At 33.9% G+C, this 27,439-nt stretch overlaps 2 protein-coding genes across 2 annotated transcripts; one reads left to right on the forward strand and one right to left on the reverse strand.

Moving 5' to 3' along the window:
- Positions 1-20,472: 20,472 nt before the first annotated feature.
- LOC107918364 (expansin-A8) lies at positions 20,473-21,825 on the forward strand. Its single transcript, XM_016847903.2, has 2 exons — positions 20,473-20,901; positions 20,999-21,825. The coding sequence occupies exons 1-2, from the start codon at positions 20,748-20,750 to the stop codon at positions 21,607-21,609; spliced, it is 765 nt and encodes a 254-aa protein (XP_016703392.2). The 5' UTR covers positions 20,473-20,747; the 3' UTR covers positions 21,610-21,825.
- On the reverse strand, positions 21,672-26,553 carry LOC107918363 (beta-glucosidase 40). Its single transcript, XM_016847902.2, has 13 exons — positions 26,044-26,553; positions 24,525-24,591; positions 24,333-24,391; positions 24,125-24,200; positions 23,953-24,024; positions 23,723-23,810; positions 23,382-23,637; positions 23,154-23,269; positions 22,755-22,978; positions 22,606-22,637; positions 22,343-22,445; positions 22,133-22,241; positions 21,672-22,013 (listed from the first exon to the last, which is right to left on the reverse strand). Exons 1-13 carry the CDS (start codon positions 26,179-26,181, stop codon positions 21,839-21,841), a joined length of 1,515 nt encoding a protein of 504 aa, XP_016703391.2. The 5' UTR covers positions 26,182-26,553; the 3' UTR covers positions 21,672-21,838.
- Between the last annotated feature and the right edge of the window lie 886 nt (positions 26,554-27,439).

Consider the following 27,439-nt stretch of genomic DNA (forward strand, 5'->3'; position numbering starts at 1 on the left):
ACAAAAACCAAGCCCTCGATAATATTAAGGTAACAAAATGTTAATGTCATCTGTAATGCTTAGGAAATGGTTTCATTTATATTTGCTTTATTAACTTGTGTTTTTTGTAGGCAAGGTTTGCTTTAGAGGTCTCGGATGCTTATGTAAAGAAGGCATTGGGAAAAAGATAGAGAGACAATAAAAGTACTTTGAAGAAAAATTATTATAAGACAAAAACAACCCTCGATGAGAAATTGCAAAATGTCCCGTCGGGTATGTTGAGGTACCAATGGGAAGATGCGGTTAGATTTTAGCATTCGAAGAAAGGCGAGATATGACGTACTTCCAAACTCTTTTGTAATTATTTTGGTTTATAGTATTTACTATTTACGTACTAAAAATTTCATAACGTAAGATCGTGAACAAGTTGGAAAAAGCAGCAGGCAGAAACAAAAATTCACTCACACGGCCGGGTCGAAAAGTTTTGCATGTGTAGCTGAGGCGGAGGTATTTTTAATTTTTTAATATTGTCAAATATGTATAACTTTCCATTAAATAATATTTTTACTACTATATTGTAGTAACTGTCGTCCGGTCAAAAAGTTGGACGCCTTCAACTTTTTGAAATTACACATAGGAAGAAAGATGGATCTCCCATGACTCCTGAAGCTGGTGAAATAATGGTACGTTTACTTAATACGATTTGATTTGTTTTAGTTATTTATAGTGTTTATTTTCTAGTGGTTTAATTCATTGTTGTAATGCGACTATTGTTATGTTGCATATGTTTTTTTAATATATATTGTGTTCCTAACTATGTGATTTATTTATTAGGAAAAACTAAAGGATAAAAAGGCAGAGTACGAAGCGATTGCTTCTAGTGATAGTTCTGTTCATCTTGAAGACATTGATAACCGGAATATTACTGAAGTTTTGGGTCCTGAAAGGTATGGTCGGGTTCGATTTCAAGGATCTTTTGTTAGCCCAACGCAATATTTTGGATCCAGCTCGCAGCAATACATGGCTTCAGGGAGTCAGACTCAAGCTGCAGTTCAGAGGTTAAAAGACCAGATGGCTCAAATGCAAGCGACCACAGTTGAAGTTCAAAGGAAATATGAAGAACTCCAGCTACAACTTAAAGCAGAGGCGGCAGCGAGGGAAGCAGCAGCTGCGCAGCGAGGGAAACAGAGGCTGCAGCGAGAGAAGCAAAGCAGAGCAAAAAGTACGACGAACTCCAGCAGCAGCTTCAGACTATGATGAATATGTTTCAGTCACAACTTCCGCCGTCATAGTGTATTGCATAAATATTTTTATCATTTTAACATTTAACATTTTTACAAAAATAATATGAATTCACTTTTATTTATTGATATTAATATTATTTTATTCGTTTAATTTGAAATATTATATAAATTTATTGCTTTTGGCTGGTTTAGATCTGGTTGCTTTTGATTTGTTACTACACGAGGGCTCTAAAAATGAAAAATTTAATATAAAAAAATCCCAAAAATAGTGGCCTTTTTGTATAAAAGCGCCGCTAAAGAACACGGTCTTTAGCGGCGTTTTTGTTTGTAAACTCTGCAAATGTTTGTGACGTTTTCGTTAACGGCCTTTTTTGCGGCGCTTGTAGAAGCACCACAAATACCTTTAGTGGCGTTAAAAAGTGCCACTAAAGGCCTAAAAAAACGCTGCTAAAGACCTGTTTTGGTGTAGTGAACATATACATCTTGGCAATTATTTGGCTGATAAGCTCACGAAGCTATCTGTTGATTATTGAGAAACTACGAAGTATGGACACCGACATGCAATACGGGTATAGCATAATATAAAAACGGTGACATGATAATTTTTAAAAAAATGAGAATATGGATACAGTAATAAAAAAATATTTTTAATATTTATATATATTTTTTATGTTAAAATACTTGCGTCAAATACATAAAAGCAAGTACAAAACTTGAAATCTTCTCAAATAAGTTATTTTTTAAAAAAATGATTAAGATTTTCATTCAAAGTATGAAGAATAAAAAGGTGTCATTATTGTTTCAAAGCCCCCCAAGTTTTGGGCCCCACAACCTATTAACCAACACTAAAAGCCGAGGGACAAACAAAAATAAAATAAAGACGATAAATCAAAATGGCGAAAATAGTAAACCAATAGTCAGAGCAATAAATAAAAATAACCACACACCAAAAAACCTAGCAACACCTCTTCTTTTTTCCCCAGCTTCGATGAAAATCCAACGTTTCATTAATAGGAAACCTAAACTTTACATTTCTTCTTTACATCATCTTTTTCCTGCCGTTGACTCTTTATCTGCTACTTTTGAAAGCCAAAATTTCAGTCGCCGTCCGCCAGCTACCATCTACTTTTCTTGCGTCTCTCACGTGTCTGTTTTTAGACACTCGTGTCAGGACCGTGTCTGACCTCTTTTTTTGACGTATTCTGGTGTATCCTATATGTATTCAAGCGTGTCCGAGTATTCGTGTGTCAGACACACGTACGACACTGGTACAATGAGGGATGAGTCGTATCATATAAAAGGTTAGATACAAAAAAAAAGTATGGTTGTCATATAGGAGGATCTTGTCTAGTTCCAGGCAACAGAGTTGTCCTTTTTCTTCTTTCCTTTTCATTGTACAGTTCCAACATGAGCATGAGAGAAGTAGAAAGAGAGGAAGATGGAGAAGATTCAAGGTGAAGATGGAAGAGTGGCGGTTGAAGGTGGATAAGTGATTGGAGAAGCATATATAAGAGCGGTTGTAAGAGATCTGGTGTCAGAGAAGAAGATGACGATAGAGGCGATAGTGGTGGTTTCAACTAACGTAGAAGAGATGATGAAAGATGGTGATGGTAAAATAACAAAGCTAACAATACTATTTCTTAGGCCTCTTTGACTGAGTATTCTACTTTAGATAAATCTGTTAATATTTTGTTATTTATTCAAATAGGTTGTTACTTATTTAAATAGGTTGTTAAGCTTTACTAGAGAAGTCAGGATCACATTTGTAATCTATATATATATTCCATACTCTATCAAATGTATAGATAAGCTTTTCACTCCATTCAATTACTTATCTTTTTATGGTAATCAGAGCCTCTCAAACTCACACGAGTTAAAATTTTTTTCCTCTTTCTTCTTTCCCACTCTCTCCTACTTTGAAACAATGGCAGTCACGGTTGTTAACTCCGACAACACTACTCCCTCAGCCAATACAGTTATCCAATTCAATCCTGCATCCCAGCTGCCGATCAAATTAATCAGTAGCCAAAATTACTCCACATGGAAAGCTCAAGTCTCCATGTTGATGCACGACCACAACATATTTGGCCACCTTGATGGCTCTTTATCCGCCCCACCACCAACGATCACAACCGACAACCACAATGTCATCAATCTAGCGTATCAAAAATGGTTTCAACAAGACCAGCTTGTTTAAAATGCTCTCTTAGCCTCGGTTAAATCCAACACTTGCCTCAACTGTGGCCAATGCCCCAACAGCCCACAAAGCCTGGCTTGCCCTTCAAACTGCTTTCGCAAACAAATCACAAACCCGACTTACTACTCTGCAAGATAATCTTGCCCGACTCACAAAGGACACCCGTTCTATTGCTGATTATCTCCATGATATTAGAACCATTGCCGATGAACTTGCCACTACAGGTGAACCTTTGACTGATGTTCAACTCACGGTTCGCATCCTACAAGGGCTTGGGCTAGAATATACTACCATCTCTACTGCCGTTCGCTCTCAATCAACTCCGATCTCATATGAGGAATTGTATGAGAAGCTTCTTGATCATAAACTCTTCCTTCAAAATGAAGAGAGAAAGAAACCACCAACCGTTGTTGCCGCTGTGGCCTAAAATAATTCCAATCAAAGGCCATCCACCACAAGAAATCAAAATTGGCGCTCTACATCCAAAAACAATGCTCCATGGCGTCAACAGCGCAACTCGACCACCTCCTTATATGACAAAACTCGTTGCCAATTGTGTGAACGTATCGGTCACACGCCCAAGGTGTGTCGGTCACAATCTCATAATCATCATCAAGCTCGTGCTAATTATGCTGGCTACACTACTCAATCTGAACAAACATGGGTGGTTGACTTCGGAGCAAGTCACCACATGACATCGGATTTCGAAAACTTGGTCCATGCACATGACTACCACGGACCGACTGAGATCACCATGGGCAATGGTAATACCATTCCAATCTCACATACTAGCAACATTTAGATACTTCAAATCAACAATTTCAACTATCCAATACCCTATGCTCTCCTAATATTGCCTATAATCTTATCTCTGTCTCACAATTTTACCTTGATAACAATACATCAATTGAATTATTTCCTTTCTCTTTTGTTGTGAAGGATCTGAGTACGAGAGTGCCTCTAATGTAAGGACCCAATAGAGATGGTTTGTACGAGTGGCCTTGAAATCATCTGTGTCTGCCCACTCCTAAATGCAATGTGGCGGTGCAAAATTTAGACCTATGGCATCAACGGTTGGGACATCCCAATCGTCGAACTTTACTTCAAATTTTAAATAAGTTTTCAATTTCGTTTTCTACTTCAAAAATTTCATCCGTTTGTAATTCATGTGCTTCGAATAAAATGCACAGGTTGCTATTTTCTGAAAATACATTGCTCAGCATCAAACCGCTTCAAACACTTTTTACTGATTTATAGGGTCCTTCCCCAGTCATCTCAATTGATCAAAAGTGATATTATGTTCTTTTTGTTGATCAATACTCCCACTACATGTGGTTATACACTTTAAAAACAAAAGATGAAGTTTAAAACATTTTTAAAACACTTCATCCTCTTTTAGAACGACAATTTGACACTAAAATTTATTCCTTATATACCGATGGTGGTAAAGAGTATCTTAGGCTAATACCGTATGTACACACTCATGGCATTCACCATCTAATTTCCCCTCCGTACATACCACAACGAGTAGCCCTTGTTGAAAGACGCCACCGACATGTCATTGAAACCGCAAAGACCCTAATGCACCAAGCCTGTCTACCTAGTACATTTTGGACCTTTGCTTGTCAACATGCTATTTTTCTTATCAATAAAATGCCGACACCAACACTAGAAAATAGAACTCCTCTTGAAATACTATTCAAGGTTAAACCAAAACTAGACAACCTCAAAACCTTTGGCTACTTATGTTATCCATAGCTCCGACCCTATGCAAAACATAAACTAGTCACAAAATCCAATCTGTGTGTATATCTTGGTTTTTCATCCAAATACTATAGTTACCAATGTTTTGATCCGGTGTCCTCTAAAATTTATCTATCCCAAGATGTTGTGTTTTATGAAAATGATTTTCCATTTCAAACTATGTGTGACCGTTTCAAATTGAATTTCAAACTTGCATATTGGGAATCAATTGATCAACAACAAAAGGCTAATAATCTCAATCAAAATACAGATTTTAGTGTGCATGCAGGTGATTATTTTCGGCTACTGTCTCCCATCTCCATCGACCAACATCAAGGGTCGCGTCTGTGCTCAGGTACTCTTGCATCTCCTACTGCCCCTATGCCCAACGTTGAACCCAATTCAACCGAAACCACCACCTTCCCCACTTTTCTCCCATCACCTCCCACTCTAGCTGAAACCAGCACACCTACACCTTCGGCTGATCCCGCAAACAATGCAAGCCAACCTGAACCCACAGCCAACACGCAACCCACCACCAACATGCACCCCATGATGACTAGATCCAAAAATAATATAACAAAGCCAAAACTGTTCGCAGCTTGTACCACCACCAAAACCGAACACATATTGCCTACAAATTACAAACAAGCCTTGAAACAACCCCATTGGCACAAAGCAATGCTAGCCGAACATGACGCATTAATTAAAAATCAGACATGGGAATTGGTTCCATATGATCCCTCTCAGAATATGGTTGGTTGTAAATGGTTATTTCGGATTAAATATAAGCCAAATGGTACGATTGACAGGTACAAAGTACGTTTGGTTGTAAAAGGCTTCACCCAACGAGAAGGCCTAGACTATAAAGTAACATTCAGCCCTGTAGTCAAACCGGCTATCGTGCGGCTTGTGCTCACCATTGCCACTCAAAATTCATGGCCGATTCGTCAGCTTGATGGTAACAATGCTTTCTTACAGGCTACTCTTGATGAAGAAGTATACATGAGACAACCTCCTGGTTTCGTGCATTCCTCGAATCCATCTTATGTCTGCAAATTAAAGAAAACAATTTATGGATTGAAACAGGCACCACGGGCGTGGTACACAGAACTCACTCGTTATCTGGTTAGTGTTGGATTTCAGCGTTCAAGGTCAGATACGTCACTTTTTATTTATCAACAATCTGGTTGCACGGTATATCTGTTAATCTATGTTGATGACATCATTATAACGGGCCTTGGCACTACAATTGTTGACAAATTCATTTCTAGATTGACACAACATTTTTCAATCAAGGATCTTGGTACATTACATTACTTTCTTGGGATTGAGGTAGCCCCATATCAGGGAGGTTTGTATTTATCTCAGCAAAAATATGTTACAGATTTACTGCATAAGGCCAATATGCAGGACTCTAAGGGCGTCTTGACTCCAATGAGCTTTGACACAATGCTTGTTACTTTCTCTTCTGATTCGATAGTTGATGGCACGGGATATCGCAAGCTTGTGGGTAAACTTCAATATCTTGCCTTCACACGACTAGATATAGCCTTTTCTGTAAACAAATTGGCTCAGTTTATGCACTGTCCTGGAGCATCACATTGGAGGGCCCTTAAACGATTGCTTCGGTACCTCAATCGGACATCAAACTATGGATTGCGAATAATCAAAGAGAACAATCCATGTCTTTTTGTCTACTTCAATGCAGATTGGGCTGGTGATTCAGTTGATCGTACATCCACAACAGAGTACATTACTTACTTGGGCAGTACACCTATCTCCTGGTCGTCCAAGAAACAACGAGCTGTATCTCATTCCTCCACAGAGGTTGAATACCGTACTGTGGCTGCTACTGTTGACGAGACTGATTGGCTCACTGATCTGCTATGTGAGCTACGGTATACTCTCTCGACACTACCAGTTATACATACAGATAATATCAGTGCTACTTATTTGTGCAAAAATCCAGTTTTCCATAGTCGGATGAAGCATATTGCCATCGATTTTCATTTTGTCCGTGACCCAGTTGAGAACAAACGGATTATAGTTCAGTATCTTCACTCTGCTGATCAAGTGGCTAACTTACTTAGTAAATCGCTTTCATGCAAAACCTTTGATCGATTGTTTACCAAGTTGTCACTTGTCGAGCCAACCACCAACTTGAAGGGGCGTAACAAAGCTAACAATACTATTTCTTAGGCCTCTTTGATTGAGTATTCTACTTTAGATAACTCTGTTAATATTTTGTTATTTATTCAAATAGGTTGTTACTTATTTAAATAGGTTGTTAAGCTTTACTAGATAAGTCAGGATCACATTTGTAATCTGTATATATATTCCATACTCTATCAAATGTATAGATAAGCTCTTCACTCCATTCAATTACTTATCTCTTTATAAAACAAAAAAACCAAAGGTATTAGATGTAATTTTTAAAATAATTTTATTAATTTAATTAAAAATTCCACCCATTAATAATTTTAATGGGCATGTAATCTCGGTGTCTAAATTATAAATTTTTATCTTTTGGTGTTTAAAATAAAAATATATATAATTAAGTGACCATTAATGTAATTTACTTAACTAATTATTACCAAAAAACTAATTACTACTTAATATGTTATCATTATGTAAGATTTATATAACAAAATATAATAAAATAAAATTATCTCTAGGTGCAAAGAGAAGGGCGTAAACAAGGGCTCGTGCTTCGGCTAAAAAAAAATATAATTTAATATTTAGTCCCTTAAAAAAAATTCTCTATTGATCATCTCTTTTTTTTTATCATTATAGTATTGCATAATGACTTATTTAACTCTCTAATTTTACAAAAACAAGTTATTTTAGCCATTCATTCAATTTTTTTCTCTTTTAGCTCTTAAACTTGTGTTGTTTGTCAAATCACCCTAAAATGAATGAAAAACTAACATTTGTTCACTTTGTTGACATGATATCCACGTGGCAAGCCATATGTATGCCACATCAACAATTAATTAATTTTTTAAATTTAAAAAAATTCTAAAAATATATAAAAATTATTTTTTTAAAAACTAAAAATTATTAAAAATAATAAAATATATATTTTTAATTTTAAAGATTAATTAATTATTGATATGTCATACATGGGTTGCCACGTCAGCAAAGTGAATAAGTGTTCACTTTTCCACGTAAGTTCAATGACTAAAAGAGACAAAAATAATAATTAAATGAATGGTCAAAATAACTTTTTAAAAATAAAAATTAGAGGACCATAAGTCATTATACTTTACAATATTGGGAGAGAAATTAAGGGATAACAGAATTTGAACTCGTGTCATCTAAGTGTTAGATATGAATTCTAATCACTATTTCAAACAAGTCTTGGCATAAGATTATCTTTGTTTAATATAATATAAATTATCAATATCTTTTATATATCACATTCAAGTGCATGTTTTACATTTAGTTCAATAATATCATTTATTAATTTTATTAATTTTATTAATTAATTAAAAATGTATTAATTTTATTAAATAATATTATTAAATATGTCAATATCAATAAGGAATATTGATTATTCTAAAAAAAAATTAAAAAATGATTAATTTTCAAGAATTGATCCTGTGTATCAATTAAAAAAATAAATATCTTTTTTTAAATTAAACTTATATATTGTTATGTTTTAATTTTGTAATAATATTATTAGTGACAATTTTCTTTTTTACAAAAGTTATAAACAATACTTTAATGTAATTTAATTGATTCATAAAATCAACTTACACATATAAAAGATAATATTTTAAATTATAAAAAAATAGGGTTTTAAACTTATATATCATTTATTAATTTTAATATTTTTAGTTCTAAAATGTTCTGTTGAAATTTATTTATAATTTTATTAATAAAATTTATATAAAAATAAAATAAAATTTTTAATTTTTAATTAATACATACAATAAATATGTGCAAAAAATAATTATAAATTAAATTGAAGTGTGAATCAAATACTGATGCAACTTGTTAAGCATTGGAGTAATCTAAAACTAAATAGAAAACCAAATTCTTATGCCACTTCTCATAGTATTTATATTATTAATAAAAATGCTAATTAAATTGGAGTAATGGGTTAATCGAGTGTCAACACGGTTAAAAATTAACTAATATATCCTTTTATTAAATAACTACTATTATTTTTTTGATGATATTTTTATCTTTTTGTACTTTTATGTAAATTTTAAATAAAAGAATAAAATATTTGCATGTCTAAGAATTGAATCCATATATAATAGAGCTATAAATAAATTCTTTACCATTACACTAACAATAATTTTTTAGTAAGCTTAAAAAAAATAACTTTTAACATAAAATATTTTCTCACACTAAATTTGTGTATCTATCTATATTATTAATAAACCTACTGACTGAGTTGGTGAGATAGGTTAATCAAGTGTCAACTTGGTTAGAAAATGCTTTTCATACTTTTATATAATTTTTAAGTCAAATTCTGCTATTAGATCTTGTACTTTACTTAAGTTGTGGATTTAGTACTTGTACTTTAATTTTGTCATTTTTAGTCCCTGTACTTTTAGAAATTAAAAATTTTAGTCCTAACCAAATGATAACTGTTGTAACGCCCTGAATAATTTAAGTCTGCTTTTATGAAATTTGATATAAATATGTATATGGTTTAGTGGTTAAGTGTTCTTGTTGTGTGTATGAGATCTTTGGTTCAAGTCTTACTCTTGGCAAATTTTGTTATTTTTTATCCAAGCCTTATCCCTATTGGGTGGGATTATATTATGTTGTTTATAAACTTATATCAGAATGAACTTATTGGTTTGAGTGGTAAGAAGTTAGTTTACTAAAGGTCTAGTGTTTAAATCCTTGCGTGAATGTGGGTGATAAATTTTTTGCGATATGGATTTTTTTCAATTTTCAATTTTTTTGTTTTTCTCTTTTCTCTTTCTTCCCAAGAAAATTCTAACATTAGTTTTCCCTTTCTCTACATATTTCCTGTCAATTGACAAATTCCTATTTCCTCGCTCTCCGTTTTTTGTTGCAATTTTGTTATTCAATTTCAGTATTCTGGTTCTTCAGTGTTGGCGTGCGACTTGGTAAGTGTAGAGGGTATCGTTAGGATAATTTTCAAGTGTTCTTAACTTCTTATTCTTTTCGTTGATGTTGTTTCTGGGATTTTTGGTAGCAATTAATCGTGAGGAACGAAACTCATCTTTTGCAGAATTGTAGTCGGAATCACTTGAGGAATTGGGTAAGTGTGGAACACTTGAACTTTACTATTTTCGATTTTGTTAGTTCGATTTAATTGAGGAGTACGATAGATTTTTAAGATCTTGTAATGTCGATTTTTAGGTTCTGGTGTTCTTGGGAGTGGTTTCGCATCAAAATCGAACCAAGTGTGTACCTTAAACACGAAAAATTGAGGTTCGACAAAAGCTGAAAAAAGGACACTGTCGACGCCACACAGGCGTGTGCCTGATCATGTGATGGTGTGAGTGTGGCCATGTAGGCCACATGGGTTAGGCCAAATTAGGCCTGTGGGCCCACACGGGCAAGCCACATGAGCATGTGAGCCTAAAATTTTAAAATTTTTCCTAGGGTCGCATAGGTCCTTTCGATTGACTATGGGCCTACCGTAAGGTTGGTAAGGGCTAATCAAAACTTTTTTCATGTGATCTGATATTTTGATAGTCTATTTGAGTAAAAAATTGATATGTATGTCTGACTGTACTGTTTAAGTATGTATGTTATTTGTATACGAGCATGTTAAGCATGTTAAATCTGTTATTTCTGTATCCGTATTCTGTATCTGTGTTTAGGGTGAGAATTGTATATGTGGAGGAAGTGATTTGTACGGTGACCTTTCGCTTATTATGGTGTATAGGGTTGGGTGGGTGTTTTTAACCTCACAGGGTGTGATGGGATGGATGGAGATGATGTGTAGAGGATGGGGGTAACATGCTTCGATACTATAATTCATACTCTACCCAAATTAATATTCAAACATTATAACCAATGAATCATAGCAAATGAATACTTAACTTATAATCAAGTATAATTCATTTCATATACCGATCATATATTAAAACATCTATTCATATAAATCTATTTCATTAAATACTTTCCAAAAGCACTCTTTATAATTATGCACTTCTTCACATTTTACTAAGTCAAGCCAAACCACATGATTTATTAAACATTAACATATATACGACATTAACAAATTCACATAATGGTCAAGTATAAAATTTGGTTTTACCAAATTATGCACATTTTACCAAAATAATAACTACCAATTTCACAACTCGAATCAAAGCTAATTGTACCATTTATAACCATACCTAAATGACCATCAAATAAATTACAATATATGTTAATATTTTAACTATCACAAACTGTACTTTAACAATCAATATGCAAGCTATCACACATACATAACTTAACTTATGTGAGCATATGCATTATGTCAAAAGCACATCATTTACCACTTTCAAACCTTTACACAAGACAAATTATACATCCAAAATGAGCTACTTTCATGGCCGATTATACATCATCATTAACATTTCTCATTGCCGAATCATATAACCAACATCACAAATATATTTAACATGAAACATACCTCCAAATTAAGCTTATAACATGACCGAATATGTATACCAACATTAGTATCATGATCAAGCCATTTTCACATGGCTATGTACATATATACAAATTTCAAAACCAAACATCTCAAAACTAGCCTATACATGCCACATAACCAAAAACTCAAAGCTTATATTTATCGAAGCGATAACCCGATAGTGTGATGAGGTTTCCTATGACTTCCAACCCGAGCAAGTCTCTGAAACTCTATAAACATAGGAAAAATACACAGAGTAAGCTTTGAAAGCTTAGTAAGCCATAAGCAAATAAATCATATCAATGATATTATAATTCAATTTGACTAGGCCGAATTTAGCAAATCTCAACCACAAATACATTCATCATACTCGTAAATTCTTACGACCACATTAAGTAACTTCACTTATCTTATTTATCAATGAACATATAAACCATGCTTTCAAATTCAACCATTTCAATCTCATTTATCAATTCAAAATTTAAATTAACTACCATACATCAAAGTCATATTACACATGCTTCATAATTCCACTGTTCAAACCATATATATTTCTCATTCAAATATGTATCACATTCGGTCATACAAAACACATAACCAACAAATCAAAACATGCTTATTTAACTCTTTCACATATACATAACATATTTAATAATTTTACCTTTTCAATAACATTTATCTAATCATCTTTCAAACCAAACTGACATAGCTCAAACCATGTTTCATGTTTCATAAATCCCATGTTCGAAACATAGGACCACAATTTCATGGCATTCGAACTCTTGAATATAATTAAGCTTATTTCATTACAATTTCATATAACGAGCATATGTATCACCACGTTCATTTATATACATTCATTTCATTCATTGTCATGTATTTCACATATTGTCATTTGAAACATACTCACCTTTCATTCTTGAATATCGTATACACTTCTTACGTACCTGAATCAGATATACTTTCACATAGTCATTCATTTCTCGATATTGCTCGTTGAACCGTTCGGAATCAATAAGGATACTCGGATAGCTCGACAGCTCTTACAATGCCAATGTCCCAGACGTGGTCTTACAAGTAATCAAATATCGATGACACTGTCCCAGAAAGGGTCTTACACGAAATCGTATACGATGCCGATGTCCCAGACATGGTCTTACACATAAATCTCAAATTGACGCCAACGTCCTAGATGTTGTCTTACACGAAATCACATATCGGAATCCTATGTCATGACATATGTATCCTAACTATTCCTATGGTTCATACGGGACTTTCGAACGTCGTAATTTGATCGATTCAAGCTCGTATTTAATTCTCCTATGCTTATATCAATTCGGCATGAATACATATAAACATAGTAATTTAATTCGACATATTTAATACATATACATTTAAATTTAACGACATTTATTCACTTATGAACTTATCTCATACGGACACGCACAAACCAGACGACTATTCGAAAATTTTTGATTTTTCCCCGATCCAAATTCGATCTCCTCTTTTCTTGATCTAATTCAATTCAAATTTGGCTTGTTTAATAACATATTCATTCAATTTTATCCAAAAATACATAATTTGGGCATTGAGCAGCCCATTTATTCAATTTATTTCACAATTTGACCCTTCAATTTACAAATTTCACAATTTAATCCATAATACACATTTTTATCAAAAATAATTTAATTAAACATATTAATTTATCAACAATTATTTATTTTTCATCATCAAACAACAAAAACATCAAGCTATCATCAATGGCAAATCACAAATTAATCATAAATTCTAAAAATTAGGGCATAGGCTAGCTAGAATATGAAGCAACGATCTCAAAAACATAAAAATAATAAAAAAACCGAGCAAAAAACATACCTAAATCAAGATTTAAAGGTGCTGAAATATTTAAGCAACCATGATTTCTTTTTCCTTCAACTTTCGGCAAAAAAGATGAGAATGCATGGCTATTTTTTTTGTTTTGTTTATTTAATTAACCATTATTTATTTAATTACCAAAATGTCCATTAATAAAACATAAATAAAACACTTAATGGTTGTCCATCTTTGTCCACTCAATTATTCAATGGTCAAATCACAACATAAAGACCTCACCTTTAATTAACTAAAGCAAATAAGCACTTTAACTTATAGCAAGCTACTTTTCAATTTTACGCGATTAAGTCCTTTTATCAAATTCAGCACACAAACGATAAAATTTTCACACAAAATTTTCACACATATTAATTAACATATTGTAAACACCAAAAGTAATTTTAAAATATTTTTTGACTCAGATTCGTGGTCCCAAAACCACTGTCCAACTAGGGTCTAAACCGGGCTGTTACAAAATCCATTATTTAACATTGCCCTATTTGTATTAAGCTTTATCCGATCCTTTCTCGGATAAGACCAATTCAATAAAGAACGCATGGATCTAGGATGATCCAATTCACATTCGTCTCTGTACAACTCCTCACCCATGTATAACATGTATCCACAATGGCTTGAACACAACTATTACTACTAGAAAAAAACAAAAGAATTTATGTTTTTCCGAAGAAACCAACATAAAATTGAGAATAAAATTTGCTAATCAATATCAGTGTTACCACAACTCCATTTATTCTGTAAAATCCATCAAAACCACTCATTGAACTACAGAGAGAAAAAAATATCAGAGACTCCCCTCGAAATCACAACAAGCTAAACAACTCTAGAGAAAGTGTAATCCTGAACTGTATGGATCTTCGTTTCCAGAACATTATTACATCGAGGATAATCACCATCGTTAGTCATATGTCTTTGCACTCTTTGAAAATTCGTCAACAATATATTCTTCCACAAAATCCATAAGAACACTCTCACCCTCTAAGTTGCCCTTGCTTTCCAAATCAAACTCCAAACAGCAGAAGAAACAATGTCTTCAATATGAACCAAATTCCTATAAGTTTCAGTAGAAGAAAACACATATCTCTTCATCCACTTCTAAGCTATGCAATCATAACCTGCTTTAGGTGACGGAGGCATTGTGACTGAAATTTGCAAAATAATATGTCTCGGTATAACACCACTAAGACGAATCATGTCCAAACTCTCATTCTCAGATACCATGTCGCAAACTCGCAAAGTGTCATTCGACTGCCTAGGACTTATATAGAAGTCACGGAAAGAACCTACTTGCCTAAGCCACATATCATTCTAAAAGTTCGTTAAACGACCATCTCCAACAAACTAGTAGACATTAGCAATGATTTCTAGCAAGAACTTCATTAAAGACTTCCAAATGAAAGAACATTTACTCCTGGAAATAGAGCGTGGAAGTTAGCCTTGTACATTGTATTTACTCCTTATCACTCTAACCCACAAAGAATTTGTATTCGAAAGCAATTGAAAGCAAAGCTTCAACAAGAAAACTTTGTTATGATATTTACAATTTCTCAGACCTAGTCCTCCAGAATCCAGCGGATGACAACATTCACCCCAAAATAACAATGCAAGTTTTTTTAACCATGAACTAGCTCCTCAAATGAAGTTACGGGCAATCTTTTCAATCTCCTTACACATAGAAAAAGGGATATGTCGTACACATAAAATAATTTAGAATAGCTAAGAGAATTGACCTTGATAGAGTTATACAACCAGCCAGGAACAATTTCCTCGCTTTGTAAATTTTTCTGTACTTTGTTCACAAAGAAATCAAAAGTGCTCATTGTAACTCTATTGTGCAACAACAGTAACCCAAGATAGTTACCAAGATCTTCCACCCAGTTAAAACCCATCTCAATACAAATAGTATCTACAAGGTTATTTAGTGTATTACGAAAAAAAGAAAAACACCTGTGATTTACCTCTATTCACTTTTTTACAAGAAAAAAAATTATAGAAAGTGTTTAAAATACCATTCACAATATTCACTTGACCCCTAATAGATTCACAAAATAGCTTTAAGTTATTAGCAAAGAACAAGTAAGATAATGCTAGACCTCTCTGTGAAAGAAACAATGGCTTCCAAGAGCCTTGTTCAACCACCTCTCCAATAAGATGCTCGAATCTTTCCATACACAATACAAAATTATAAGGGATAGAGGATCTCCCTGCCTAATTCCCCATGTAGGCTAAAATGATTTTGTAACAGCACCATTCCAAAGAACTTGAAGAGTCGATGATGAGACACAGACTAAAATCACGTCAACTAAATGTAGAGGAAACCCAAATTCAGTTAATGTGTCCTTCAGAAAATCCTATCTGATTCTATCGTAAGTATTCTCTAAATCGATCTTTAGCACCATCCCATATCAATACATTTAAGACTCTTCAAAGAATGCACAACTTCTTGTGCCACAACTATATTATCAGTGATATTCCTGCTTGAGATAAAACTTACTTAGTTCTGACAAGTTAGCTTAACCATCAATGGTCTCAACCTATTAACTATAGTCTTTGTAATAATCTTGTAAAACATAAAATTATCGATCTAAACTGATGAATCCTCTCCAGACTTTGGACCTTAGGCAGTAGTATCAGCAAGGTTTTATTTAGATTAGGATCTAATAGCTGACCCTCAACATCTGCTTGACTAAAGAACATTCCGAAGGCCCAACAATATCCCATTAAGATTGGAAAAACTTCACCTGAAAACCATCCACCCTGAGCATTTTTAGTGGAGCCATACCAACGACCGCCTGCGAACCTCATTGTCAAAAACCATTAAGAGTAAACTCCCCCTCTCATTAGACTGCAATGAAGGAAATTTACCACGGCATGAGAACATACAGCTCTTTGAAAAAAATTACATCATGTTGCTTCAACTTCTCACCATCAAAGCACCATTCACCACTCTCAATGATAAGACCCTCTACCTTATTCCTTATTTGCTTAGTCAATGTACGACTATGAAACTAACTCATATTCCCTATCACCATTCTTGAGCCAAACTGATCTAGATTTTTGAAACCACAATAACTCCTTATGTTTTAACACTTATTTTATTTCCTGTTAAAGCTCAAGTTCATGAGAGAAAAGTCTTGGAGAATTTTTCCGCTTCATACTCTTTTCACCCTTTTCAACTCTGAAATCAACCTCTTTTTACGCACAAAAATGTTACCATAAACACGTTTATTGCACTTTTGAACATCCTAGATATGCTCCAAATTTTCATTAACCGTCATCTTATTGTTCCAGTTATCACTAACTAGGTATCTAAAATCTACATAAAGTATCCAACTCACAAGACAACGAAATGGTATTTCACCATTTCTCACTTTTGGATAAAGCGAAATTAAAATTGGCCTATGACCCGATTTCAATCTATGAAGGTCCCTAACAAAATAGTTAGGTGCAAAAGAATCCTAACATGAATTAAAAATATGTTTGTCCAATCTTTAAGATAAGTCGCCTCGACACCAAGTAAATTGGGCTCCACTAGCTCCCAAGTCTCGCAATTCATTTCTAAACAAAAATCGCAGAACCATTTGCACCAAATTCTTTGAACAGAAGCACCACCCGCCTTCTTTGAACTATCAATAATCGAATTAAAATCTCCAACCAGAATCTAAGGACCAACTAAAGAATCTGCCAAAGGATCTAACAACTTCTATAGCTTCCTTCTAGCTGTTGATTGAAGACTAGCATAAACAGTTGAACAAATAAAGCTATTAGAACCTTACTTACTATGAATCCTCAGATGAATCACCTAACAATGAATTTCCAAGATATCCACTAAAATATCCCTATTCCAGCATAACCAAATTCCACTAGCAAATTCATTAGCCTCAACCCGAAAAGAATTAGGATAACCAATTTTTTTAATAAGACCGTCTGCCTTAGCACCATTAACCCAGGTTTCAAACAAATAGATCAACTAAAGAGAAAAATCCTTTATGTACTCATTCACACTATTATGGAACTTGGGATGCCCAACCCCTTGATAATTCCAACAAAATATCTTTATGACCATAAATAAATAAATATAAAAGACAAAGCCCAGAAACGATAAACTATTTTAGCAACTAACCTTATCACTATAGTCACTATCAGAATCCATAATTTCTTCCCCACTCGAGTCATCGTCCACCATATAAGCACCATTGGGAACCTGCTCTAGACCACGAACCAATCCCCTCCATTGTCGCATCCAAATCCACCGTGTCATTCGGATGCCTACTAGTAACAATATCCGATGGTTTATCATGTTGTCCATTCCCAACATGTCTAATATTCGATACACTCATTGAGGGGTCCTGCTTAATTTCTCGAAAGTAAAAGTCCCATTCTCCTTTCCTTTAACCACCTCAGAAATTCGCTTCTCCACCACACGCACTACCTTATGTTTGTCTTTGTCCAAATTAGTAGAAACATTGAAGGAATGAACAAATAATTCTTCCCTATGGCCCACATCTATTTTTGGTCTCATCTTAGAGCTATTATCAAAAGCCATATGATCTTTTGTGGCCTTAAAGACCCAATTTCCCATTAGTAGGCTTCAAGACCTTAAAACCTTTTTTCAGCCCAGATCAAATCATAGCTCATTTCCCTTTCAAATTAAAATCTTTAGATAATCCTTCAGGTTTTTTAACCGCCAAATTTCCAATTCCTCCTATCATCGTCTCCTGGTTCATCTCATTTTCCAAATGTTCAACAGTTTCCCCTTATTAATCACTTCGAAACTTTCTCCCTTATCCCCTCCATATGTCGCACCATCTTTCTTTCCGTTAATCATTTTGTGAATCTTGACCTCGTCTCCTCTAAGAGTCGCAAACCAAGAACCATAATAACCACCGTTGAAATCATCCTTTCTAGCTGCTCCGGATAAGCAACCCTTCCCCTTCTGCAACCGCTCCACTAACATCGAGGGACCAAAGGGTTATTCCTCCACCTACCGTTAGATCCCAAATTTCTTTGGAACATATCCGACCATTACTGTTTCTCCGTCTGGCAACGGTGCCTCAACCCCAATTCACAGATCTGCTCTATGGTCATAGTGCCCGCACCTGAAACAAACATCTAGTAGAGACTCATACTCCACGTGTTGCAACTGCCCATTAATCCTCACCTTCGACACCAAAGTCTTCCTCAAATTGACACAAATTACAAGCCGTGCAAATCGTCCCCGACGAGTATAACCTGTATGGATGTCAAGTTTCACCACCATCCCAACTGCTTGACCAATCTCTTTAAGCAGATAACTCGAATAAAACCCCTCTGGCAAACCCGACAAATGAATCCACACTACCTGAAAGGCGATCTCATTCTGGGTTGTTGAAAAATTTGATGACCACGGTCGAACGGATAGGTAATTACCAAAGATTACCCACGTCCCCCAACTGACACCTTATTATAGTCGTCCTCATCATGGAAACGAACCAAGAAGAAGTCATTCTCTAGATCCATAAACTATATCATACTTTTTGGGTTCCACAAGTGAGAAACCTTATTCAATAAGGCATTAAAGCCAATCTTCTTCCCTAAACGTTTTACTATGATTGTTTTAGCCATCCTATGCTCAATATACTTTTAGACACGATCTGAAAATGTTATCGGCGGGACTCCCTCGATCACTTCCATAACGTCACCATCTATAAATGGAAAGTCTTCTTCCATAAACATATTCTGCCAAGGATTCGGTGAGGCTACCATTAGCGTAGATTTGTACGACGCCTTGGGTAATTCAGAGCCTTGAATCTTTTTCTCATTCCCATCCACTGTCAAATCTTTCGATTCCAGTGACAGATCCGATCTGGTACGAACCTTCTTAGTTGCTCGACTGACACCACTATTCGAACATGAGAAATTAGCACGCACCGTGAACTCCATCGTAGACAACGTTTCTGACATTTTTTACAAAACAATAAAAAATGCACAATTTATTACTGCAATTAATAGTATATATTAATAATATTGTTGATTGAGTTGGTGTCACAAGTTAACTCAACATCAACTTAATATTAATGACAATCTGTGACAAACAGTTGTCCTCATTTAATATTCTTAATCTGATGCATTTATGAGTTTAAATTTTGTTTTGATCACAATTTAATTTAATTTTTTATATTTTTATTATCGTACATATTTCATGTGTCATTATTAATTATTTTCAAACAATCCATTTTATTATTTATTGTATGTCAACTCGATATTTAATTTTTAAAAATAAAATTTTAATACTGAATTTTTGTTTCAGTAATTTGATCTCTTTTTGACGTGCAATAGAAAAATGACAATACCATGGTTGTTATTGAAGTGCATTTAATATTCTTAATATGATGATATATTTACCTATTTCAATTTTCTTTTACTCACAAGTTAAACTATTTTTTATTTTAATTTGTACCTATTGCATTTGTGTTGTTATTATTATTAATTTCAAACTTTACATTTCATTATTATTGTATGTTATTTTTAAACACATATCTATGTTTTAAATTTGTATTTTCCACATGTATTCGCATGTAATAGGATTTCTCATATAGATAATGTTGTTGATTGAGTTGATGTCACAAATTAACTTGAACTTAACTCGGATTGATGACAAAATCATGATAAACAATTATAGTACATTTAGTAAGAATTATTATTAATTAATTTCAAACCATGTATTTTATTATTTATTGGATATTATTTTTAAACTAACATCTATATTTTAAATACAGAGTATTCACCTATTCCATAAAATTTATAATATATAAAATTAATTTCTTGACATTTCAACATTAATCATAAACCAAATCCAAAACCTTAATAATCATTAACTCATACTAGTTAAAAATTAATTAGATGCTGATTTAAGCACTTGCATGGCTTACACTTTGATAACTTTCATTGTTGTAGTTATTATTATCATTTATTTTTACCAAAAGCTTCAGATTCCCTTCCCTTCCTCTCTATTTTACTCTCATATTTAGCACTTAGTTTCATCTTTTGTTAGCCAAAATATCACTAATACAAAGCTGGAGAGGTACATAACATGGCTGCAAATAGGACTTGGGGGTTCTTTTTTATGGTTAAGTTCTTGAGTTTATGTTTGATCTTTAGGCTCACAGGTTCCCAATCACCACCTGCATATTGGAATGCAGCCCATGCAACTTTTTATGGTGACATGAATGGGACTGAAACAATGAGTAAGTTTCAAGCCATTTTTTTTATGTATGTATGTATGTATGTATGTATGTATGTATGTATGTATGTATGTTTCTGATTTCTTGAATTGTCTGACAGTGGGAGCTTGCGGTTATGGTGATCTTATAAAACAAGGTTATGGCCTTGAAACAACTGCCTTAAGTACAGCTCTCTTCAATAACGGTCTGACCTGCGGAGCCTGTTTTGAAATCCGGTGCTATGACTCGGTACAATGGTGTCTAAACGACACCATCATTGTAACTGCTACGAACTTTTGCCCTCCGAACTACAGCAAACCTGAAGGAAACTGGTGCAATCCACCATTGCAACACTTTGATCTATCCCAACCGATGTTTCGCAAGATTGCTGTTTATAGAGCTGGCATTGTTCCTGTCCTGTATAGACGTGTTCCTTGTGTAAAATCAGGTGGTGTTAAGTTCAAAATCAACGGAAACCAGTACTGGATACTGATATTAGTGTACAATGTGGCAGGCGCTGGTGACGTTGTAGACGTTAAGATCAAGGGTTCAAGTACGAGTTGGATTCAAATGTCGCGGAATTGGGGCCAGAATTGGCAAACTTCGGCTAATCTTATCGGCCAAAGCTTGTCTTTTCAAGTAACTACGAGTGACGGTAAGATGGTGCAGTCTGATGATGTTGCGCCGGCTGATTGGAAATTCGGTGGTGTTTATGAAGGCAAACAGTTTTAAAGTTAAAGCAATTAAAATTGCATGTTCATTAACAAGTGTAATAGAATGAAAAACTATGAAGATTATAATCAAGCCTTCCTAAACACTCCGATTCATCTTTCGGTTTTCTTACATCTTTGACAACAATCAATATGTTCTTTATTAAAGAATAACTACCATACAACTGTTCTAAGTGTTGCAATTTGCAACAGTCTCAGAGACCGACATCTGCAATTCATTTACACCATTCTTAAGCAGACCCTAGGAAGTTCTTGAACCATTTGACAGAGTCCTTGGGGTATCTCTTGAGATTGTCTTTATAGTCGATGAAATATAGACCGAATCTCGAGGAGTACCCGGCTCCCCACTCCCAGTTGTCGAGTAGCGACCACACAAAGTACCCTTTAACATTGCAACCATCTTCCCTGCAATTATTCATCAAAAGTTTGGTATTCATTACACCTCATGACATGATCACAACATATATATATATTTATGCATGTAACGCTAGAAAATAGATGGGTGATAAGGGAATGTTATATACTTGATAGCAGCGAGCAGGTTAGTTAAGTAGTCATTGAGGTATTTGATTCTTTTCTCATCCTTGAGAGCATTTTTAATGGATATGAATTGGCTATTCGGGTCATCCATACCTGTAATAACAATAAACCAACAATGAAATGTTTAGATCTTGTTTAAAGGCCATCCAAGAGTGGAACTTTCTATAGCTTAACAGATATGGAAGAACTTTAACCATTTTCTGTAACAATGACCGGAGGGTTTCCGTATTTTTCCTTGACGTAATTCATTAGGCTTCTCATACCACGGGGTACTATGTATAACCATATAGAATTTGCCTGCAATTTGACCAAGAAAAAAACATGGTTAATTAGGCATGAAAGTTGAACAATAAGAACAATGGTTGGCAAATACGTCATCCGGTTATCTATCTACTTAGCATGTGCACGATTACACGAACTGGAAAATGGAACAATGGACAGAGATCGGCTTCAGTACCTTGTCTCCTATGGGTTTCCCATGCTTGAAAGCTGCATGCATTTAGAACAAAGGAGCATCCTCGGTTAGTCACTAGTGTATCAACACAATAAACGATTAATCCTTAAGGATGAACTAGAAACAAGATCACAAAGAAGATGTCTACTTACGTAATGTAAAGGCACCGGAGTCCGAAACAGTGTCATTTAGTATACTACCAATCAGATTAGTTTTGTTTTCTCTTGCATAAAAGGTAGTGTAGTGATTAACGCCAACAAAATCCAAAGATCCCTTAAGAAGAGCAGACTCAGCTTTAGTAAACCTCGGCAACCAGCTTCCTACTTGGGTTAGCATCGAACTTGGATAATCTCCGAACATCAATGGGTCCAAAAACCTGCAGAAATAAAGCATTACATCACCCTAGTAAAAGATAACTTGATTGCTATGAGAAGATAGTATGACAGCATATACAATCAGTTCATTTTACGAGTGAAACAAAATCGAACCCCAGTTCTAATTCTATGTGAAAGGATGAAAGAAATTCAAGATGATTGCGGACTTGGAGTTACCAGCCAAGCTGAAAATCTTGGGCTTTTTGAGCTGCTTCAATGTCTTCAGTTGAATTAGTCTCTGGTTCAAACCAAATAACATTAAACGATACCCCAACAGATCCATGTTGCTTTGCCTGCACAGCACATACTCTTATGTGAACCAAATCTAAAGTCCAAATTTTATCAACTCTGCCTAGTTTCTTTCCGATTTTGACAAAAGTAATCCGATAGTATCCTGAATTTTACCTTGTACTTTTTCCTGTAAATATCCACAGCAGTTGCATGAGAAAGGAGAACATTATGGGCAACTATGTAAGGCTCGGTTCCAGAGTTTCCGGCCTTGCAGAACAGATGAAGAACTATGGAGCAGCGTCCCGGAGCTTGAAGACCTACATCATAACCCTGTACCGTAAATGTATCAGGTTCATTAAAAGTCATCCAGTATTTCACCCTGTCACCAAATAACTTGAAGCATGTCTCAGCATACATCGCAAAGTCCTTTCTGCAAATGAACAAAGTCACAACGATATTCATCGCTACTCCGTAATCATTTAGATAACAATATGACAATGAGAATTGTATTTTACATAATTTGAGGATCGAGCCATCCATTGTATTTGTCCTCCAATGCTTGAGGAAGATCCCAGTGGTAAAGGGTCACATATGGTTGGATTCCTGCATATGAAACATGCATTTCAAATTGTCTCTATATATGATAACGAAATGCAGCCATAGATATCATGCACTGCAGTTCATGCTTAAACAACATTTTGATCTACAGTTGAACCATGTGACGGTAAACCAGAATTCCGAATACCTGCCGCGAGCAAAGCATTAATGAAATTGTTGTAATGATCAACACCGGCCTGGTTTATTTCGCCCGTACCATCTGTTTCAGGCCAAAATGTTAGAAATATTTCTCACATTTCATTTTATTAAATTGAAGAAATGATGATGGTAAATGATAGTGTCAGCAATGTAGAACTTACTAGGGAATATCCGAGACCAGGCTATTGAAAACCTGTAAGCATCCATCCCCATGTCTTTCATCAGTTGTATATCTTCCTGTTTTCCAGACAAAAAAAATTAATCTCGTGCCATTCGTGTTTTAGGAACACGGAAAATCATCGGAAAAAGGAGAATCCAATGAAGAAAACGAAGATCGGAATATGATCAGTTACGAAGATCATCACTTACAGGATAACGGTGGTACTGATCCACAGCAACATCCGCATTGCTACCATCAAGTATCTTCCCTGTAACATAACATAAGGTGAAACGCTTAATGATCCTGTACACATAAATACATGCTTGTTTACATACATACGTACGTACACTGCATTGTACAAGAATCATGGCATGGCAAATTACACTAAGAAAAGACATTACCAAAAGTATGCGAGAATGTGTCCCAAATAGTTGGTCCCCTTCCATCCTCCTTCACTGCTCCTTCATACTGGAAAAAAAAATATTTTCAACACTAGGTTAAGACATTTCATACGCACAACAGAAGAACCTTGATTTGGATGACAAACTGTCGTGTTGAGACATAAATTAATTTAGAACAGCAAATACTTGGTCGTTTTGTCTTCACTTTTCCTGGAAAATTCTCCTATTTGGTTTGTCATTTTCCATTGAAGTTTATAATTACAAAAGAAAAATCATGATTTGCTGCTATTATTATTTTTTTCCTTTTCATATAAGAAAAGAATTTACTCAAAGTCAAAATCATGACTTTTGAAGTGACACATGAATTTGCCACCTCCACGTATTTAATTTCTTTTTCCCGCTTCTTATTATTTGAGATTCCACTTTTTAGGGAAAAAAGTGCAGTTTTAAATTATATTATTTAAATCAGAAATGAATATTTTCCATATATGTCTACACTTAATTTTCTTCATATATTTAAAAATACATATATAGTTTCATATCTATTTCAAATATGTACTAAATATAAAAAAAAGTCAGAAACAAATATATTTGACATAATTTTGACCAACTTTGCAAAAAAACATTATTTTAATTTATTATTTTTGTTGGCGTGATATTCGTATAGAATGTTATTATAATTTGTATTGTTAAATAAAATTTATGCTGTTTTAATAATTTATATATATATATTGAAATTTCCGAATTTTTATATATATTTTAAATAAATGATATAAAGTGAGAGGGTGAAGTCATTATGCCAATATACTTCCATTATAAAATTTTAAAATGTCTTTTCTACGCCATTCTTTTTTGGGTTTGCACTACAGTTAATTATAATTTCTAAAGAGGACAAGAGAGAGAGAGAGAGAGAGAGGGAAATTTAAATTAAATAAAAAGAAAAAAAATGAATGGCTAGAATCCAAAATTAAATAAAGTAGACCAAAAGAATAGTAGAAAAGAAAAAAAAAAGTGGCTTCTTAGAAAAATCTAAAAACTCTCTATTAGATTAGATTGAAATGGGAAATTTAAACTCTCTAATTTAATTTTATCCTTCTAATTATATATAAATATTATTAATTAATTGATCCGTGTAATATTTATTCCAAAAAAAGAAAAGAAAAGACAGTTAAGTAATAATATTATAAACATAGAAGGATGCAGGGGTGAAGCTGGTAAATGAAAAAAATTGTAATTCTGATCTCTGTTAAATCCTTTTACTCTCATCCTTCAACTTAGTATTCACGAGTAACCATTATCAACCTCACAAACCCCTTTTCCATTTAATATATAAAATACTAATAAAAAACATCGAATCTTCATCAAAGTTGAATATTCAAGTTTCATCATTTTCAATTCCTTATTATCGAAGGCTGTGATTTATTCCAAAATAATAATAATAATAATAATAATATACAAAAGAAGAGAAATTGAAAGACTGAAACTTTCATGGATAGTTTACTGAAAAAAAAAAACCAACCTGGAAAGCAGAAGAGGCAGTCCCAAAAATGAAGCCCTTTGGAAAGCTGGCTTTGCTAATATTCTGAGAAAACCCAGCCTGGATTCCCAAAGCTAGTAACAAGGTAATAATGGGTAAAGCAATGCCCTTTAGCACCATGCCTTTAATTCAACTATTACAGAGAATTGATATGGGAGAGAGAGAGAGAGAGAGATGGAGAAAGATTTGGGTTTGGGTTAATGATTATTTATAAAGGAAAGACAAGTGATAAAAGGAAATGTGAACAGAAAATAAGGAAAGGGGTTGTTAAGAAATGGAATAATTAAGATGATGGTAATGGTAATGGTGGTGGTGGTGGTGGGCGGGACGCAGCTAATGAGCCAAAGTTCAAAGTCTTAAAGTTCACACGTTATTTGTTGCAATGGGGTTAGTGGGCAAGTTCTTTTGGAGGGTTATACTCTCGTTTCTTTTTTTTTTGCAGTTTTTGCTTTAGTTTTGGTTTTGTCTATAAATACGTGCAATTGGGTGTTTGTTTGGTTTTATAGTTTGGCAGACCATATATGCAATTATGCATGTCCCCCCACTTTTCATTTTAATGATTTTACATCTTTTTCGCTAGATATGCCTGGAACCTTATCTTTAAATTTTTTTTTAAAAAAAAACCCCCAAAAAACACCTATCTCTTTTGTTCTATTTATATTATGGATAATATTTAGTAGAATTTAAACACTTTATGAGAAATATTGAGTTGATGATAAGTGTATATAAAGTATAATAGATATATATACAACAAAATGAAACACATAACAAATTTATAATATTATTTTTGGAGTTTAACTACACCGTCACTATACCAAATAGTTATCTTTTGGATCACACATCAACTTAGTTAAGAAATAAGTTAAAAGCATTCGTTTAGGACTAATTTATATATATGCATTTTTTTTAATTATGAGTTTAGGTCCTTTTTTTTTATATATATTTATGAGAATAGGTCAGTAAAAACATGCCCTATAAGATGTGTTTTCTGGCAACGGTAACATCCCCAAATGCTCACAATTCTAACGACTACATCCCCCAACAACCATATTTTTTTCTTATATCAATCTTTCTAAACTTCATTCTTTTCCATTCAAATCTATTCTTTCAATTCTCAATTCTCTCAATAATTTCGTTCTAAATCTTTCTCTCAATCCTATTCTCTTCGATTTTATTTTATTCCTTTTTAATTTGTAAAATGACAAATCAACTTATTCGTTTGGATAACAAGCACATCTCCGACGTTCATTTACAAATGGTAAGAAAATATTATTAAATTATTATGTTGTTAACATTATTAATTTTATATTTTTTTTTTATGTTTATATACTCAGGTCGAAGATCAGGTTTTGGAGACATACACAATTTAAATGTGAGT

This window comes from Gossypium hirsutum, chromosome D13 (genome assembly GCF_007990345.1).
Source record: "Gossypium hirsutum isolate 1008001.06 chromosome D13, Gossypium_hirsutum_v2.1, whole genome shotgun sequence".
NCBI classification, from domain to species: domain Eukaryota; kingdom Viridiplantae; phylum Streptophyta; class Magnoliopsida; order Malvales; family Malvaceae; genus Gossypium; species Gossypium hirsutum.

Coding starts and splice junctions, on each gene's coding strand:
- LOC107918364 (XM_016847903.2), top strand. CDS start 20,748: ATGGCTGCAAATAGGACTTGGGGGTTCTTTTTTATGGTTAAGTTCTTG. Junction 20,902..20,998: donor GAATGGGACTGAAACAATGA/GTAAGTTTCAAG, acceptor ATTGTCTGACAG/TGGGAGCTTGCGGTTATGGT.
- LOC107918363 (XM_016847902.2), bottom strand. CDS start 26,181: ATGGTGCTAAAGGGCATTGCTTTACCCATTATTACCTTGTTACTAGCT. Junction 23,811..23,952: donor TAATGCTTTGCTCGCGGCAG/GTATTCGGAATT, acceptor TTTCATATGCAG/GAATCCAACCATATGTGACC. Junction 22,979..23,153: donor CAAGATTTTCAGCTTGGCTG/GTAACTCCAAGT, acceptor TTATTTCTGCAG/GTTTTTGGACCCATTGATGT.